This window comes from Pinus tabuliformis, chromosome X (assembly GCF_031772625.1).
Source record: "Pinus tabuliformis cultivar Carrire ecotype Pingquan chromosome X, CPIR1, whole genome shotgun sequence".
Taxonomy (NCBI): domain Eukaryota; kingdom Viridiplantae; phylum Streptophyta; class Pinopsida; order Pinales; family Pinaceae; genus Pinus; species Pinus tabuliformis.
The window spans coordinates 1,557,371,663-1,557,388,184 of record NC_142308.1 but is presented as its reverse complement, the minus strand read 5'-3'; the positions used below and the strand labels follow the sequence as shown (position 1 = coordinate 1,557,388,184).

General features: G+C 37.2%; 1 protein-coding gene across 1 annotated transcript in view; it reads right to left on the bottom strand.

The window, feature by feature from the left end:
• Nucleotides 1-16,271, bottom strand: part of LOC149145977 (uncharacterized) — a 23,827-nt gene extending 7,556 nt beyond the window's left edge. The window contains exons 1-2 of the mRNA XM_089452617.1: nucleotides 15,282-16,271; nucleotides 12,893-14,866 (exon numbers count right to left, since the gene is read on the bottom strand). Of these exons, the coding sequence (XP_089308743.1) occupies nucleotides 12,893-14,866; nucleotides 15,282-16,271 (2,964 nt within the window). The remainder of the gene's footprint in view (nucleotides 1-12,892; nucleotides 14,867-15,281) is intronic.
• Nucleotides 16,272-16,522: the final 251 nt, after the last annotated feature.

Genomic DNA, 16,522 nt, shown 5'->3' with positions numbered 1-16,522 from the left:
GCTTGTTTTAGACCAAGCCTTTCTGAGTCTGCATACATGTTTTGGATCATTTCCAAGGATGAATCCATCTCGTTGCTCAATATATACTTCTTCTTCTAAGTCTCCATTAAGAAACGCAGATTTTACATCCATTTGGTATACTTTGAAGTTCTGAAAGCTAGAAAGAGCAAGGAACATTCTTATGGCTTCAAGTCTAGCAAGACGTGCAAAAGTTTCCTCAAAATCTATACCTTCTTGTTGAGCATATCCTTTACAAACAAGTCTAGCCTTGTTTCTAATAACTTCTCCATTTTCATTCAGCTTGTTTTTGAATATCCATTTGGTTCCTATGATATTCTTATCATGAGGTCTAGGAACTAATTCCCAAGTATTGTTCTTTTCAATTTGCTCAAGCTCTTCATTCATGGCCTTGACCCAAAATTCATCTTTGCATGCTTCATGTACATTTTGAGGTTCGATGGTGGAAAGCAATGCTAGATAGATTGAAGCTTTTGTAATAGTTCTTCTTGTCTGCACACCTGCCTCTTTCTGTCCCACAATTTGAGTCTCTGGACGATTTTTCTGAACATATCTGGATGGAGTCTTTTCTTCTAGTGCTTCATTGGTTTCTTCTTCAGAATTAGTTTGATTTGATGTGGAAGGATAATCCTCATCTTCTTCATAATCTTCAGTTTTTACCTGCTTCATCAACCACAACATCAATACTTTAAACAATTTTCCCTAGTCTTTTATTCTAACACTTATATCCTTTACTTCGGGAAGAGTAACCAAGGAGAATGCCTTCATCTGCTCTAGGTTAAAACTTGCCAAGTTTTTCATTATTCCTTTTGATGTAACATTTGCTTCTAAAAACTTTGAAGTATTTCACAGTAGGAGTCTTACCATACCAAAGTTCATGTGGAGTTTGAGTGTTGTTTACCCCAACGTTTGTTTTGTTGAGAATAGTGACGAAAGCAAATGCAGCTTCACCCCAGAAGGTTGCAGGAGTTCCAGACTCATCTAGCATGGCACGAGCCATTTGTTGAACAGTTCTGTTCATCCTTTCTATCACTCCATTTTGCTAAGGAGTCCTTGCAGTAGATAATTCCCTTTTTATTCCATGTTCTTCACAAAAGTCAAATAATTCATCTGAGGTAAATTCCCCTCCTCGATCAAAGCTGAGGCATTTGATTTTGTGATTTGATTCATTTTCAACCAACGCTTTGAAGGCTTTGAACTTTTCAAATGCTTCATCTTTATGCTTTAGAAGTCCTATCCAACACATTCTGGAAAAGTCATCAATGAATAATATAAAGTATTCTTCTCCACGATGTGACTTTTTCCTTGATGGACCACATAAATCAGTATGAACAAGTTCAAGAGGCTTACTAGCTAATCCTTCCTTCTCAGGGAAATGAGCTCTGGTTTGTTACCAAATTGACATGATTTGCATATTGTATTTTCTGGAATGCTGATATCTGGAGGATCATGAACAACCTTGTATCTGCATTCTTTTCTTATTTGAGGGAAGCTTAGATGCCCCAATCTTCTGTGCCATAGCCAGTGTTCATCATTTTTTCTTAGATAGCACTGTTGCTGTCCTCCCTTGAGTATGTATAGGTTATTTGGAGTTCTTACACCTTTGATCACTGTTTCTCCTGTATCAAGCTCACGAACAACACATCCATTTGATCGAAATACTACTTCATTTCCTTGATCACACATTTAACTAACACTCAATAGATTATGCTTTAGACCATCAACATACATAACATTCCCAGCTTTAACCTTTTCTTTTAAGAGAACTGAGCCTTTACCTTTTGTGACTGCGGGAGTGTAATTTCCAAATGAGACCTTATTTTCTTTTTCTAAAGCATTATTTGACTGAAGTTTTTGTTTATCACCTGTCATGTGTTTCGAGCACCCACTGTCGATGTACCATTGATTTTCTTGTCCTTCTGCATACAAGGCTATACCACATATTTCTATTTTTGGTTCTTTCTTTCTCCATGTTTTGGGACCTAATGAAGTTTGCTCCTTCTGAGATGTTTGCCGAAATTTACTCCTGCATTCAGAGTCTTCATGATCGAAATTGTTACAGATAGAGCATTCTGTTTCATTTTCAAGAGCAGAAAAGTTATTGTATGTCCTTTTCATGATCCCAGTCACATTCCTTTGATTTTGTGCTTCTCTAGTCATGATGGTCTTGTAAGCAACACATTGAGTAGCTTTGTGTCCAAAGTTATGACATGAAAAACATTGGCCATTAAAGAAATTCCTGTGATTATCGAACCTACTGACCTAGTGATTGTAGTTTCCATTGACATTCATTCTTGAAGAAAATTGAGTGTGATTTAATTGAGTTTGGTTGTAGCTCATGTTCATCCTTGAAGCAGATTGAACCCAATTTACCTGGTGATCTGCTTTATGCCTTTGCTGATGATTGTCAAACTGTTCACTTCTCCTTGCTGCATCAAGATAGCTTTTGGAGGTTGATGGCTTCTGTGCTTGAGATGCTTCTTCAGTATATCCAAGACCTGTCTTTATCAAAGGAGAACGTTGCACTTTGATAATTTCATCTAAAGTTTTTGATCCTTTAGCAAATCTGAGATTGAGAGCTTTTGTTTTCTCAATATCTTTTCTTAGACCCACAATATCACATTCTAATTTTTCATTGTGTTTTTCCCTTTTAGCAAGTTGGAATGTCAGAGTATCTATAATCATATTCTTTTCTTCTAAAAAAATTTTCAGTTTAGAAATTTCTTCATAAAGACCATCTTCATCTAAATCATCCAAGAAATCATCATCTTCAATAGCCATCAGAAGTCTATATTCATTACCATGTTCATCTTCATCACTATTTGATAAACCATTGCTATCTTCATGCATATAATATCTCTTTTTACTTACATTCTGTTTTCTATTCCATTTTGCTGATTCCTTACCTTTATCAAGCTTATCTTTATGAGGACATTTGGCTGCATAATGACCGAGTCTTCCACAAGCAAAGCATTTGAAAGATAACTTACCTTTAAATCTTCCAGAACCCTGTTGAAGGTTCTTGGCGAAGTTTGCTGCTTCCTCTCCTTCTGAAATATGTCTTGATTCATTGAGTTCTTCTCTTCCTGAAGCTTTGAATGCGGCTTCTCTCATATCTGATGGACCCCCTTTTCTCATTTCGAAAGCAATTAGGATTCGTGCAGTTGTGTCATAGTAACACTCTGAAGATTCTGCTTTTCCTCTATGGTAGAAACTTTTTATTCAAACTTAGAAGACAAGGATCTTAAAACCTTTTCAACTACAATAACTTCTTTTATCTCTTCACCCAAGTTTTTCATGCGATTAACAATCTCATCTATACGTAAGAAGTAATTAGCTATACTTTCATCATTGTGCATTTTGAGAGTTTCATATTGAATTCTAGGAGATTGTAGTTTTGCACGTTTACCTTATTGTCTCATTCATAGTTTAGAACGATCTTGTCCCATATTTCTTTGGCAGTTTTGAGCTGCATAACCTTGACAAATTCTGATTGTGACAGACTCCCCAATAATGTATTGACAGCCTTGGCATTTGTTTCATATTGCTTTTTACCTACGTATCTGTAGGAATTGCTGATGGAAATGTGTATCCTCCTTCCATGATTTCCCAAACATTTGTTCCAAGAGATTGAAGATAGGTTGTGGTTCTTACCTTCCAATAGTCGAAGTTGCTCCCATCAAAGATTGGTGGTCTAATGGATCCCTCTCTTTCGTAGGTAATCATGTTGATAGATCTTCCTTCAAGTGATCAAGCTTCTTCTGAAGGACCGGCTCTGATACCAATTGTTGGGAATAATACTGAGATGGGGGGTGAATCAATATTAGCAAGTCAATAATATTTCATTTCCATATTTTGTTTCATATACACTACTTTAGTTAATGAAACTTGCGTGTATACGCAACTGTATATAAGGCAACTAGCGTATACCCTGTAAACTTATAATTTAGTTAATTCTTCATAAGTTGATCTTTAACCTGTGCATCAGAAGCATATAAACAGTAACCAGGAGCAGTAAAAACAGAACAGATAGTCACACACATGAACACAAGATATAAGGTGGAAACCCAATGTGGGTGAAAACCACCTGCTGCAATTGTCTCTATCTTTATTTTAATAAGAAACTTATTTTTACAATATTTTGTATTGGTGCAGTCCTATACCAGTATGCAGGCTTCTACCTACATAAGGCTACAACCTTCTCTTGTTCTCCAGCTTCTCCTGGAAGGGAGCTACAAACCCCTAGCTCTTGTACTAGTTGATGTACTAGTACGTAGGTGCTGACCTACAGAAAGCTACAACCTTCTCTTTTCTTCCAGGGACCACATTTCATAAATTTTCAGACTGGATCCATCAATAACATCAATCAAACATCAAATATATATGCATCAACCAATCTCCTTTGCACCAACCAAAAACTGAATCAAATAATCACTTCTCTGAATGCTATAACCAGAATACAGTAACAGTAACCAGAACCCAAGCCAGAACCTAGAACACTGCAATAGCAATCAGAAGTAGCTAAAGCATATTTTATGAGATGTACACTACTTCAATGTGATGAACCTGCATGCATACACATTTGTATGAAGGCAAACCTGCATATACGAACTTTTAAAATTCCGAACCGACATGTATACGCGCCTTTGCTATAAGGAACCTGCATACAGATCTGTAAATGATGATTTAACCTTTAAAATTATTCAGACATCAGATATACCCAGATCATCATATTTACAGATTACGACATGCGCCAATTATTAAGATAAAAGATCAAAACCACACAAAGATACTTCTCTTCAAGCCTTAAGATCTTGACCCATCAATAGAACTTATGCTTCATCAAGTTCTTAGGTTCATCCTTGATTTAGATCCAGCTGTGCACCATAACCTAATAACCTGTAATCTAGATCTTGCTCTTCATTAGATATACAATTCATAAGTGATTTTGCCTAATGATCTTCTCCTCCTTTTATAGTCTTAGGCCTTGCTCAATACCATGGTCGAAAACCACTTAGAATCAATACCTTGGACCAAATACCTAGGGTCAACACTTTGGACAAGATACCTTGGACCAATACCATGGATCACAATACCATGGTCCAAATACCACGGACCAAAAACAAGATTTCCAACATGTACACTCCTTTCCTTTTGTGAAAGCGCATGTGTACGCTCATACGCGCCTTTTGGTCTGCGAACCCGCGTGTACATGTGGATTGGTCAATGGGAACTTGCGTATACCTTTCTTTCTTCATTCTGTGAGCCTGAACTATGATCTGTCATCTGTGAGAGTTGCCATCAAGGACAACACCTGTGTCATAGCGCCAATTCTATGTCATAATGCCAACAGTAACAAAATCAACAAAGATGCATACAAAATTCAAAAATATCTATACTTAATTTTCACCTTTCTTTGAGTTTTGGTATTCCTCTCTTAAAGGGCGCAAAGGCTTCACCCATTGGAAAATCAGTTTCATAACTTTTTTTTCCTTAACTTGATTTTGGAAAAAAATAATTGTTACAATCAACTGCTCAATTTTCAACTGTCAAAAGATACAATAAATATACAAAACAATGCACACCTCCGGCTCATATTTCATCCACAAATTTTCAAATTCTTCACCCCAACATCAGCAAGCCCATAAACTTCATTAAAACAACAAAATAATGTCAATATAGAATTGTCATCGACCCTAGTGCAAAAAAAGATTATATGATTTGTTCTCTTCCTATAAAGTACACAATTATAAATGATTTTTTGCCAATATATGTAAAAAGTAGGCACAAAAAATAAATCACGGGCTCTGTTCTCTTCCTATAAAGTACACAACTATAAATGGATTTTTGCCAATGTATGTAAAAAGTAGACAAAACGAATTTGTTATACCTTCTCATGGTTGTTTCTCAACTTCGTAAGGGAGGTTCTTTTTCAACTCCAAAACTCAAAAACATCTGCATACCATGGCTCTTAGTACATAAAGGAAGGTTCTTTTTTAGCTCCAAAACTCAAAAACATCTGCATAACATAATGATAACATAATGAGTAGTATCATTAAGTACCTGCAACAGTGGCACATTACCATTTGATGTAACATTTGTTCCTTGGATATAACTACTTGTTGCACAAATGTTATGCATTGAACACCAAGTCCTCCAACTGATTTTCCTATTACATTACATTCCTTTAAAGTATCATATATCCCCTCAATGCTATCATATTTCATACAAACAAGGAAGTAGCTACTCAACTGCCAAGAAAAAGGAAGCAAAAAGGAACAAAAAATGAGACGATTCTGAAATAACAATAAGAATCTAACTTTGCAACAATTGCATGTTAAGAGCCTACCATCATACCCAATCCACCAAATCTTGACTCAAGAAGCTGGTTTTCCATGGCTATTAACTATTTTCGTGAACATAAAAAAAGAAAACCTTGGCCTAGATAGCCCAAAACAACATGAACAGGATTCAGATGAACAAATTCTTTCCTAACTATTTGGGATTTATTTAATGTATGGAAAGAAGTATTCTTACTGGCTTTCTTAGGAAGAACATACATTTATGGAAAAACTAGGTGCAGGCGAGCTCTGCGAGGTTGCACTCGCCTGGACCAAATTGTTTCCCGTCCATCGACATTGTGCACTCGCTTGGAGAAAATCGTTTCCCATCCGTTAGCATTGCGAGCCTGGAAAAACCAAAATCCCCCTTCTTCAACTCGAAAAGTAAGTTTAATACATCCAATTAATATTTTATTTTTCTATGATATGCCTTGAATATATTTCAATTTTTTATTTTCCTTTCTATTTTATTTGATATCAAAGCAAGCGAGATGAACATTTCATCCCTTTTGTTTAATTAGAATGAATCTTTGATCCATTAACATAGCCAGAACCATTACCTCACAATGCACCCTGCCTGTTTGAGAAGCTAAATCGAGAGTTTTCGGCAATTTTGGAGAGGCTTTTCCATATCTTGAAGCTAGGAGATAGATGGCTCTTTCTTTTGTGGCGCTAAGGAATTAGAGCAAGCAAAATACAAAAATTTATTGTAGAAAAGGGGCATGTGCATCCCATGCAATTTTAACAGATATAAAATAAACAATACAAAATAAATAATGATAATATTTATTACGAGAGTTTATTAATTTTCGTATGAGTTTGAATATTCATATTTGTTTATATATATCTTAATTTATTAAAAAATCTTAGAAAAATGCAATTTTTTTTATTATAATGGTACATGTTTTTTAACTTCTAAAAAGTGTTCTCAATAACATTGTTCTTGCTAAATTCCTATCACTGTGACATGTTGTAGATATTCATATTTCACTAAAATTTGTAATTTTGGAAAATTATTAAGTATGATCTATTTAGAATTTCCTATCATAAATTAAATATTATTAAACTTGTAATTTAAAAGATTAATTCAAGAAATACTAAAGGCAAATAGTTTTGCTCCAAACTATTGTTTCGTCCTACATGCAACATTTAATGAAAAATTCATGGAAAATAAATAAAAAAACTACTCACCCCAATACCAAAAGCTCTATTGCTAGCTATCCCATCTCACCCACTATTGATAGCTATCCTTTGGCTCACCTTATTCGGGTTCAAGTAGCACTAAAACGCGACCAAATGCCAATTGAGGCGGTTTTGAACTTATTGGGGAATGGCCAGGGATTCAAGTGTCGTTTGGGCTCTGATATGGCTGCGACAGAGCGAAAATTCTTGCTCGACTCGAACTTGTTGCTCAACAACCAACCTTGCTTAAAATGAATATCATCATATATGCAATTTAATGAATTGAGATATAATATTATGTATATTAAATATATGTTGAAGTAATAACTGAAGATGATAAATAGATTATTACTCTCTCTCTCTCTCTCTCTCTATATATATATATATATAGCTCATTTGGTGTAAATCATATGCTGACGAGGTATTTTGTTAAGGCACTGCGTGGTGTAAAGGTCATCGATTCGAAACTCTGTGGGTAAAAAAATAGTCATGCTAAGGGTTGATGTGGCCCAAGTTGGGTGTGATTCCCAAGAGATTTTGACGACATAAATGCCCATGGATCGCAACTACTCAAGCTATAGATTAGAAATTTCAATCATCTCAAGATTTACATAACCTAGCAAATAATATCTCTCTCTCTCTCTCTCCCGCTCTCTCTCTCTCTCTATATATATATATATATATCATATTTGAATTATAAAATTTCTTCATTCTTATTATATATATTATGTCACACGTAAAGATGAGAGTTTGTCACACATACTACACATATTCATAACATTAATAAATCATCATATATTCCATTGGTGTTATGGGGTATCCACTCAAGTGTGTCTCTACCCTTGTGATGCAAGCCCAAATATAGACCGCTTAAATTCCCATAGTGTCCAAGTCTTGTTCCAGTTCGACGCTTCCTTCAAACCTCTTCCACAGATCTTGTGGGATAATAATCCCTTTATAAACACATCACAATTGGAGCCTCTAAAAGGGTTAATCCCTTTATAAACCAAACAACATAAGTTCCCTTTACTATAACTTGATCGTCTTGTTAAAATTCCTACACCAAAGCTCCTTTCCTTTTCTCTTGCGTTGTTTGGCTCCTTTATACCACTAGTAGAAAATGGGGAAATTAGTGACTATGTGACAAAAAACTTAGTCACTGCAGCTTTTCTAAGTGAAATACTACCAAAAATGAGCAATCTTAAGTGATCCAAATAAAAATGATTAACATAAATGACTAATTTAGTCTTGGGTTAAAATATGTGACTATTTAATAAGTAATACAACTAAAAACTACCAATGTGAATGAATAATTTAGTCTAGGAACAAAAATAAGACTACTTAACAAGTACTACAATAAAATGAATACGTCGTTTATGTTATTTATTTTAATTGTGTCACTTTAACAATCTAAACTCACAAGTTATAGGTGATTCAAAGGTTGTTATTGATTAGTAGAAAGGTTATACTTCCTTAAACACTTCTTTATTGGGTCAATAGATGATTAAAGTTATGGAGTTGATTAGAACCTTCAGGGTTATATCCTTTGATCACATCCACAGAGAATCAAATTCAAAGGCTTGCATATTATCCAAAATTTGAGTGGGCCAACAACTCTTTTTGCAGCACAATATAGCCACCTATATACGCTGCAATAACCTTGCCAACTTCTTTAGTGGGTTACACATCTATTTCACATTTCCTTTTTGTCTTGCAAAGTAGTAGTGCCAAGGAGAGGGTTTCAACATCAATCATAATGTTCACTTAGTACAACTACCAAGTTTCCTTCATGTAGCTTGTCAAATGTCTTAAGTTTTCTTCAGAGTTACTTCCCATGGTGCTTAAATTACTTGTCTACACCTCTAAGTGGGACTACAACCCTCTAATCTCTCTAACTACACAAACTCTTCAACCCTTGTTAGAGTCTTCTTGGACGTGAACTCATGCCTCAAGAAGAACATAACACTAGAATCCCAAATATGCATGCTTGTTCCCTCTTTTAATGCCTCATTGAAACCACATTATCATATTACTTACAATAAAATGTTCACATCTCAAGGCAAAGCAACTACTTTTCTTAATACAACCTAAACTATGTGAGTGACTAGGAAAGGACTCCATTTTCTCAAGATGAAAATATACAGTCTCACAACCCCATTTGCAAAACAATTTGAATATATTTAACCTAAAGAAGGATATGTACCCTACTCCTTCCAAATTTGACATATGACTTTTAAGAAACTAACAATAGTTTTTAACTATTAAATCCACTTACTATATACTCTATTTTGTTTGCACCCACCTAATATGCAAGAACACCTAAATGTTTTCAATAAAACCAAGTTAAGAGCACTTGTTTCCTTAAGACATCTCAAGTTTTACCTCTATAAACTTTAACAACAAAATCATTACATAGAAATTGTAACCTTAAAATTAAATTATTATTATTATGATGATAAATACCACTTAATATAAAATAAATGTTTTCAAACACAACAAAAAAAACATGAAAGATCCTCTTACTTTCTCAAATACAACTAAAATAACATGTAAGATCCTCTTACTTTCTCAAATACAAGTTAAATCTAATGTAGGTGAAAATAAAATATTGTATCTATTTTTTTCACAAAATAAATTGTTAACATTTTTGAAAAAGTTAAGCTTTAATTTTGCTTTACCAAAACCCCTCCCAACCAAAACTTCGTATTTCATAAGGCTGGATAAGAAAATCCTAACTAGAACTTCGTATCTGTTAACTTTTCACAGGGTGGAAGCAAAAATGAGATTTCACTGGGCAAGATAAAAAATGAGATTTCAGAGTTGTGAATTAGGGTTTCAACAGTAGCAGACCCAATATCAAATGCCGCCATTAGATTTTTAGTCCATTGACAACACCAAGGTATGTTCCATTTTTAACTTCAATGCATTTCCACCCCACATTCAGTCTTCCACAGAGAGGAGTACACGCACCTCAGGTCTAGTTCAAAATCCATTTTTTTTCATCCACACTTGTATGTTTAGGCTTTAATCTTTGTGTTGTATTATGTTACTATTTGCAGGGATGGCATTGGAATTTGATGAGTTCAGGAGGTCATTTATCATAATAAGACAATAGGAGAAGAATACCTTAATAGGAGGCTTAGATGCTCAGAAGGCCAACATTGTAGCTACCAGGGTTGTTACAAAAATCCTCTGCACATCACTCAGCCCAAGAGAATGGACTGGATGTTGCAACGCCCTAACCATAGCAAAATATATGTTAAATAATTGAGATGCAAGATGGATGTATGTTAAACAATTGAACTTTGGAGGGTTATCAATTGGAGGAGAATCTAAGGCACAAATCTAGGGAAACTTGTACATGAAAAATTACAGAGCCTATGATTCTTGGAGATTTGAAGGTTTTGGCTATTAAAAATCTATGTTAAAACAACTTCGACAGATTCTATACAATGACAGTTTCTGCAACCTTTTAAACGGGGCCAACTAGAGGGATTATAGGTTGCCATAAGTGCGAATTTAGGAATTTTGTGACACTTCCTCATATTTGAGAATGTAATTATTAGAGAGTTTCTTCAATGGTTTCGACCTTCAACACCATTAATTATTCCTGAAGTCTTGACAATCCCAACAAATCCTTCGAGGTATGCATTTAATTTGCCGATATTTTCCTCTTGTAAATATGGCGTATGTGACAACCTTCAGAAATATGCTTGATGTATAATTCTGTGGTTTTGAGCCTATTACTTACTATCCCTATTACATTAAAATCCTACACCATGTTTTAGTGTAGTTGACTTAGGTTGGCTTCACCTTCTCAAGTTCAATTAGTCCATGCCGATATATAATTTACGGTACAAGACTTTATTCAAGATTGCTATTTGGTTGTAAGTCCTTCAAGGAGGTTTACGAAGAGATAATTTACTCACATTCGAAGTAGTATATAATTTATTAATTATTGTTTGGTAGTTGTTTGGAAAAAAGTTACCCCTATGCCCACCTATCTAGTTTCTCTCTATATATAGAGTTATAAAAATGGAAGTTTATCAAAGAAGGGGGCTTTGTATCTGACTTTTACATAACATTGTCTCCACTTGGATATGTAGAAATTCCTTGTAGACTCAAACTGCAGATTGTAATATCCTAGAAAAGCTAACTTGAATCTACTCTACTCATCAGCAGAAATAATAATTGATCGATGAAATCACAAAGCATAAAAGAGAAATAATTCAATCACACATATCAAAATAATTTTCTGGGGAAATCCACAACTAAAAACCCATGTTATCTGTATATTGCATTAATAATAAAATATGAGAAGATTACAATGCTTTGCTCAAGCTTGAGAAAACTATGGACTATCTCAATCTATCTCACTGCTTGCCAGACAAGATCAAGTCAATACTTAGCCAATTCTTCTACCTGCCAAGATCCTATTTCCTTGCATAGTTTCCTTGGGAATTAGCCATAATTGGAAAATTCCTCATCCATAACTGTGCAATCCATCATAGGCATTCATCCAATTGCATGGACCACCTGTATAGTTCAGATGATTATACAACTGATAGTACACTTTCCCTAAACTCCAATCTCAACTGGTCTTTCTCTAATCTAACATGCATGAGTTAATTATGAGTGAATCTTCAGTTTATTGGTTAAGCAGTGTTGGTACACCCCACTATTGGATCTACCACTAATTACTCCATTAGTTGGAACTAGTTTAACTAAATTAATTACAACTCAAAAGAACTCAACCTGAGTCCCTAAAGTTTAGGAACCACTCTACATGACTTGCCAACTAAGTCAAATTAAGTTAGTTAACTATAATAAGGTGTTTTTTTTTTTTTTTTTCCACTGGAAAAATCGTAATATTTCATTAACTTTGAAAAATTACATATTGTAGATGCAATTTGCATATGCTGTAAGTTCTTCTGCCACATGTGGGTATAGCTATGTATCTAGTCTATTCAAAAGCAAAAATCATCACGCAGGATGTTCATTGTTGATCTGTTATATATATACATATTGCTGCGCAGGGCTTCAAGTAAGTAATATTATCAGCTATGTACAAAAAGTCAAAAAGTATCATTTTTCAGATCTGTATCTCATGGGCTGGCTGCCCTGTGATAGTGTGTATCTATGTACGGACGATGGTAGTAGTGGTATGCATTTGTTCCTCGCTGCTCCTGAATCATCCACTCTCCTCTGGGAAGTGTCGTGGCCTCCTTGGATAGTTGGTCGGCACTGCTGTTGTGTTCCCTGTAGATATGATGACAAGTGATGTCAATGAATTGTGCCTTCAGTAAATTAATATCATCCAAAATGTTGCTGAGAGTGTGTGTGTGGCAAACAGTAATATTGTTGAACCAATCAATGACAATCTTCGAATCTCCATATATATGAATATGCATGCAGTTGTGCCCCAATGCAAAATGCAAGAGGTGACGGAGGGTGATAATCTCAGCAAAATTATTTGTGCCAGTTCCCAACCCCAGTTTTGCTTTGTAGAAATGCTGTTCATTGATGAATAATAGGAAGCCTCCCCCACAACCCTGTTGTTGGGCTGCGCCATCGAAGAATGCCCATGGAGTGTTATGATCTATTTGCGGAGGGTCACGCGGTCTTCTAGCTCTAGGCTGCGACGGCTCAGGCAGCTCATTATAGGCCGATGTGATGAGGGCAGTAAGATGCGGCCAGTTCACAGGTTTATCTTCGAAGATCGTTCGATTTCGTGCAAGCCATAGGTACCAGCAAATAACGACAGGCAGGCTTTGTAGCTTGGAGTTTTTGTGATTGTAAAACCAAGTTTCCCAGGTTCGAATTATATCATCTCCCTCCCATTTGCCTGTGTGTTGAATAGAGGATGATAGAGCTTGCCATAATGACGTTAATGAAGAGCAGTTTATGAACAAATGAACGCTCGATTCGGAGGTAAGTTTGCACAGGGTGCACCAGGTCGGTCCATAGACTGCACGACGCATGAGATATTCCCCAGTGGGGACAACTCCTTTTAAGATACACCAGAAGAATAGTTTCTGCCTGGGGGGAGCGGTGAGTTTCCAAACTGAGTTCCACCAAAATGAGATTGTATCCGGAACCTTGTGCGATATCAGAGTGAGATAGCCAGACTTAGGAGTGTATACTCCGTTCTCCGAGTGATACCAGATGAGCTCGTCCTGTCCTTGTTTGATCCTGATATGAGATTCTGATAATGCATTGATATATGCAGACCAATCCTGGTGCCAGAGGGGTGGGATATTGATCTGTATTGCAGATTTCCAACGCTGGTCAAATATGGAAGAGTTTTGTGGATCAGCAATGTCAGCCAGAACTTTAATCTCTTGTGAGTGAAGATGCCGGATGAGTGCTTCAGGTAGAATATGCCTACCGCCACTTCCATTCCATGGGTCCAGACCAATACGAGCCAGTGTTCCGTCATTGATTTTCCATACCAGATTATCCCTGATAAGTGGCATAGAGTTAAGAAGAGCTTTCCATACAGGTGATATGCCAGATTTAGGCCAGGTTGGGAGGCGAATCCAATCCAAGATGTGGAGAGGCCAGATATATTTGTGATATGTAATGTTGGTCCATAGATTGTTGCCAGTGAGTAAGGTCCACCCCATTTTTGCCGCGAGGGCTTGAGCGAATGTAGGGAGATCTTTTAGACCCCATCCTCCCCATTTTTTTGGAGTTGCGATCTTCTTCCATCCAACCCAAGCATATATGCGTTTATCCTGATTCCCATTCCACAAGTACCTATTGCAAGTTTGCTGTAGCCTGGCCAGTATGCTATGCGGGATCCAGGCTAGTGCCATCCAAAAGACCGGGGTAGCTTCCAGGACAGCTTTAACCAGTACAAGTCTACCTGCTCGAGAGAGATATCGATGGCTCCAGATATTGAGGCGTTTCTCCAATTTTGCGACTAGCCAGACCCAGTCCGTAATCTTTGAGTTGATAGGCTTGATCCAGAAACCCAGATATTTGAGGCCATGGTCTAAGGGATGGACGCTATAAGGAAACAGATGTTGGGCCAGGTGGGATTCTTGGATAGAAGTTCTGGAGAGAATAATGGAGGATTTTGTATGGTTGGCAAGCATCCCTGTGGCGGATGAGAAAAGAGAGATAATGTTCGAGAAGGAGCGGGAATCTCGGATGCTGCCATCAAGGAAGATCATAACGTCGTCCACAAAAATAAGGTGGGTGAGGAAGCAATCATCTGTAATCTTGAGACCACTAAAATCCCCATTTCTCTTAGCAGAGTCAATAAGGCGGCTCAGGCCATCCATGACGATCAGGAAAAGAAGGGGAGACAGAGGACAACCCTGTCTAAGACCACGTTCAGAGTGAAAGAACTGGGATGCAGATCCATTTATCAGTACACTGAAGGTGGGAGTGGTGATACAAGCCATAGAGCCAACTGACCCGGTCAAATGCCTTGGCTAAATCAATCTTTAAGATAATGGCTTTGTGATGCTTGGTCCAGATAGTGTGAAGGGCTTCTTGAGCCGCTCCAATGGCTTCATGAATCTGACGGTGTTCCAGGAAAGCAAATTGTTGAGGAGCGATATGACGAGACAGTATGGGACGGATGCGATTTGCTATGATTTTGGAGATGATCTTGTAGAGCACGTTGCAGAGGGAGATGGGGCGATAATCGTCAAAGGAGGAAGGGGAATCAGATTTGGGGATCAGAGCTATGAAAGTTGAGTTGATGGCATTGTACAGAGACCCGGATACCCTACATTCCTCTACAACCCTCAGTAAATCATTGCTGATCAGCTCATAGAAGGTAATGTAAAACTCAATGGTCCATCCGTCCGGCCCCGGGCTTCGATCCTTCTTGAACCACTTTATGGTGTTTTCAAGTTCCTCAGGTGTCACTGGATCGAAAAGATTCTGCGCTTCTTCTTCATTTACAAACCTGGGGAAGTGACCAACAATATTGATGATATCTGCAATAGTTGAACCCAATGGCTGCTTATAAAGGTTCCTGAAGTGGGTTGTTCCCAGCTGTGAGAGCTTGGAGAAAGTGTCTGCTACACCACCATCTGGTAGAGAGAGGCTCCATATAGTATTTTTTACCTTCCTGCCTTTTGCATAATTGTGAAAGAAGCAGGTATTGTCATCTATGGCTTTTAGCCATGTTGCTCTATTGCGAAGTCGAATAGATTCTTCTCGCTCCCTTAAGATTTTTTGCTTTTGATTTTCAAGTTCCACCAGGTGGTCTTTGTCTTCAGCTGTGGTAAAGCCCAATCCTCTTTCATCTGAAAGTGAGGATAGTTCAGATTCTATGTGCATAAGAGTTGAATTCTCCTTTTGGTTTTTTTCTCTGGCCCATTCGATAGTATGATGTTTGAGCTGCGATAGGTTCATGCAGAAGCCTTTTGCCAGTGAGTCTGTTCTATCAATCAGATTGTGTATCCAGAAGTCCTTAACCAGCTTGATGTAAGAGGGATCCTGTAACCAGCCGTGGTTGAACTTGAAGGGGGCTTTTGGTTTTTTGTTTGGCCCCGATATCTCCAGGTAGATAGGATAGTGATCAGATATTCCTCCGGTACCGACCCATTGTTTGTAATGATGAAGCTGTTGAAACAGAGTACCTTTCATAATGAATCTATCTAGTCTGCACGCCAGGGCAGCTTCTCCAATTCTTCTGTTTCTCCAGGTGGGGAGTGGTTTATTCATGGGAACATCGATCAGGTCATGACGTTCCAGGAGGTCGGTCATAAATCCGGTGATCGAGTCAATCTATGCCATAGACCCCCAAGATTCGCTATATCCCAGGGAAAAATTTAGGTCACCCCCTAGGATGGTATTCTCAGCTGAGAGGATAGATAAACTCAGAAGGTGATTCCAGAAGGATTCTCTTTGATGACAGGGTCCATATATGTTGATAACCCTGAGATTGATACCCAGATCAGCCGAGAAGAGGTCTAGTCCCAAGAATCCAGGTCCCCCCCATGTACCTTGAGCCCTGA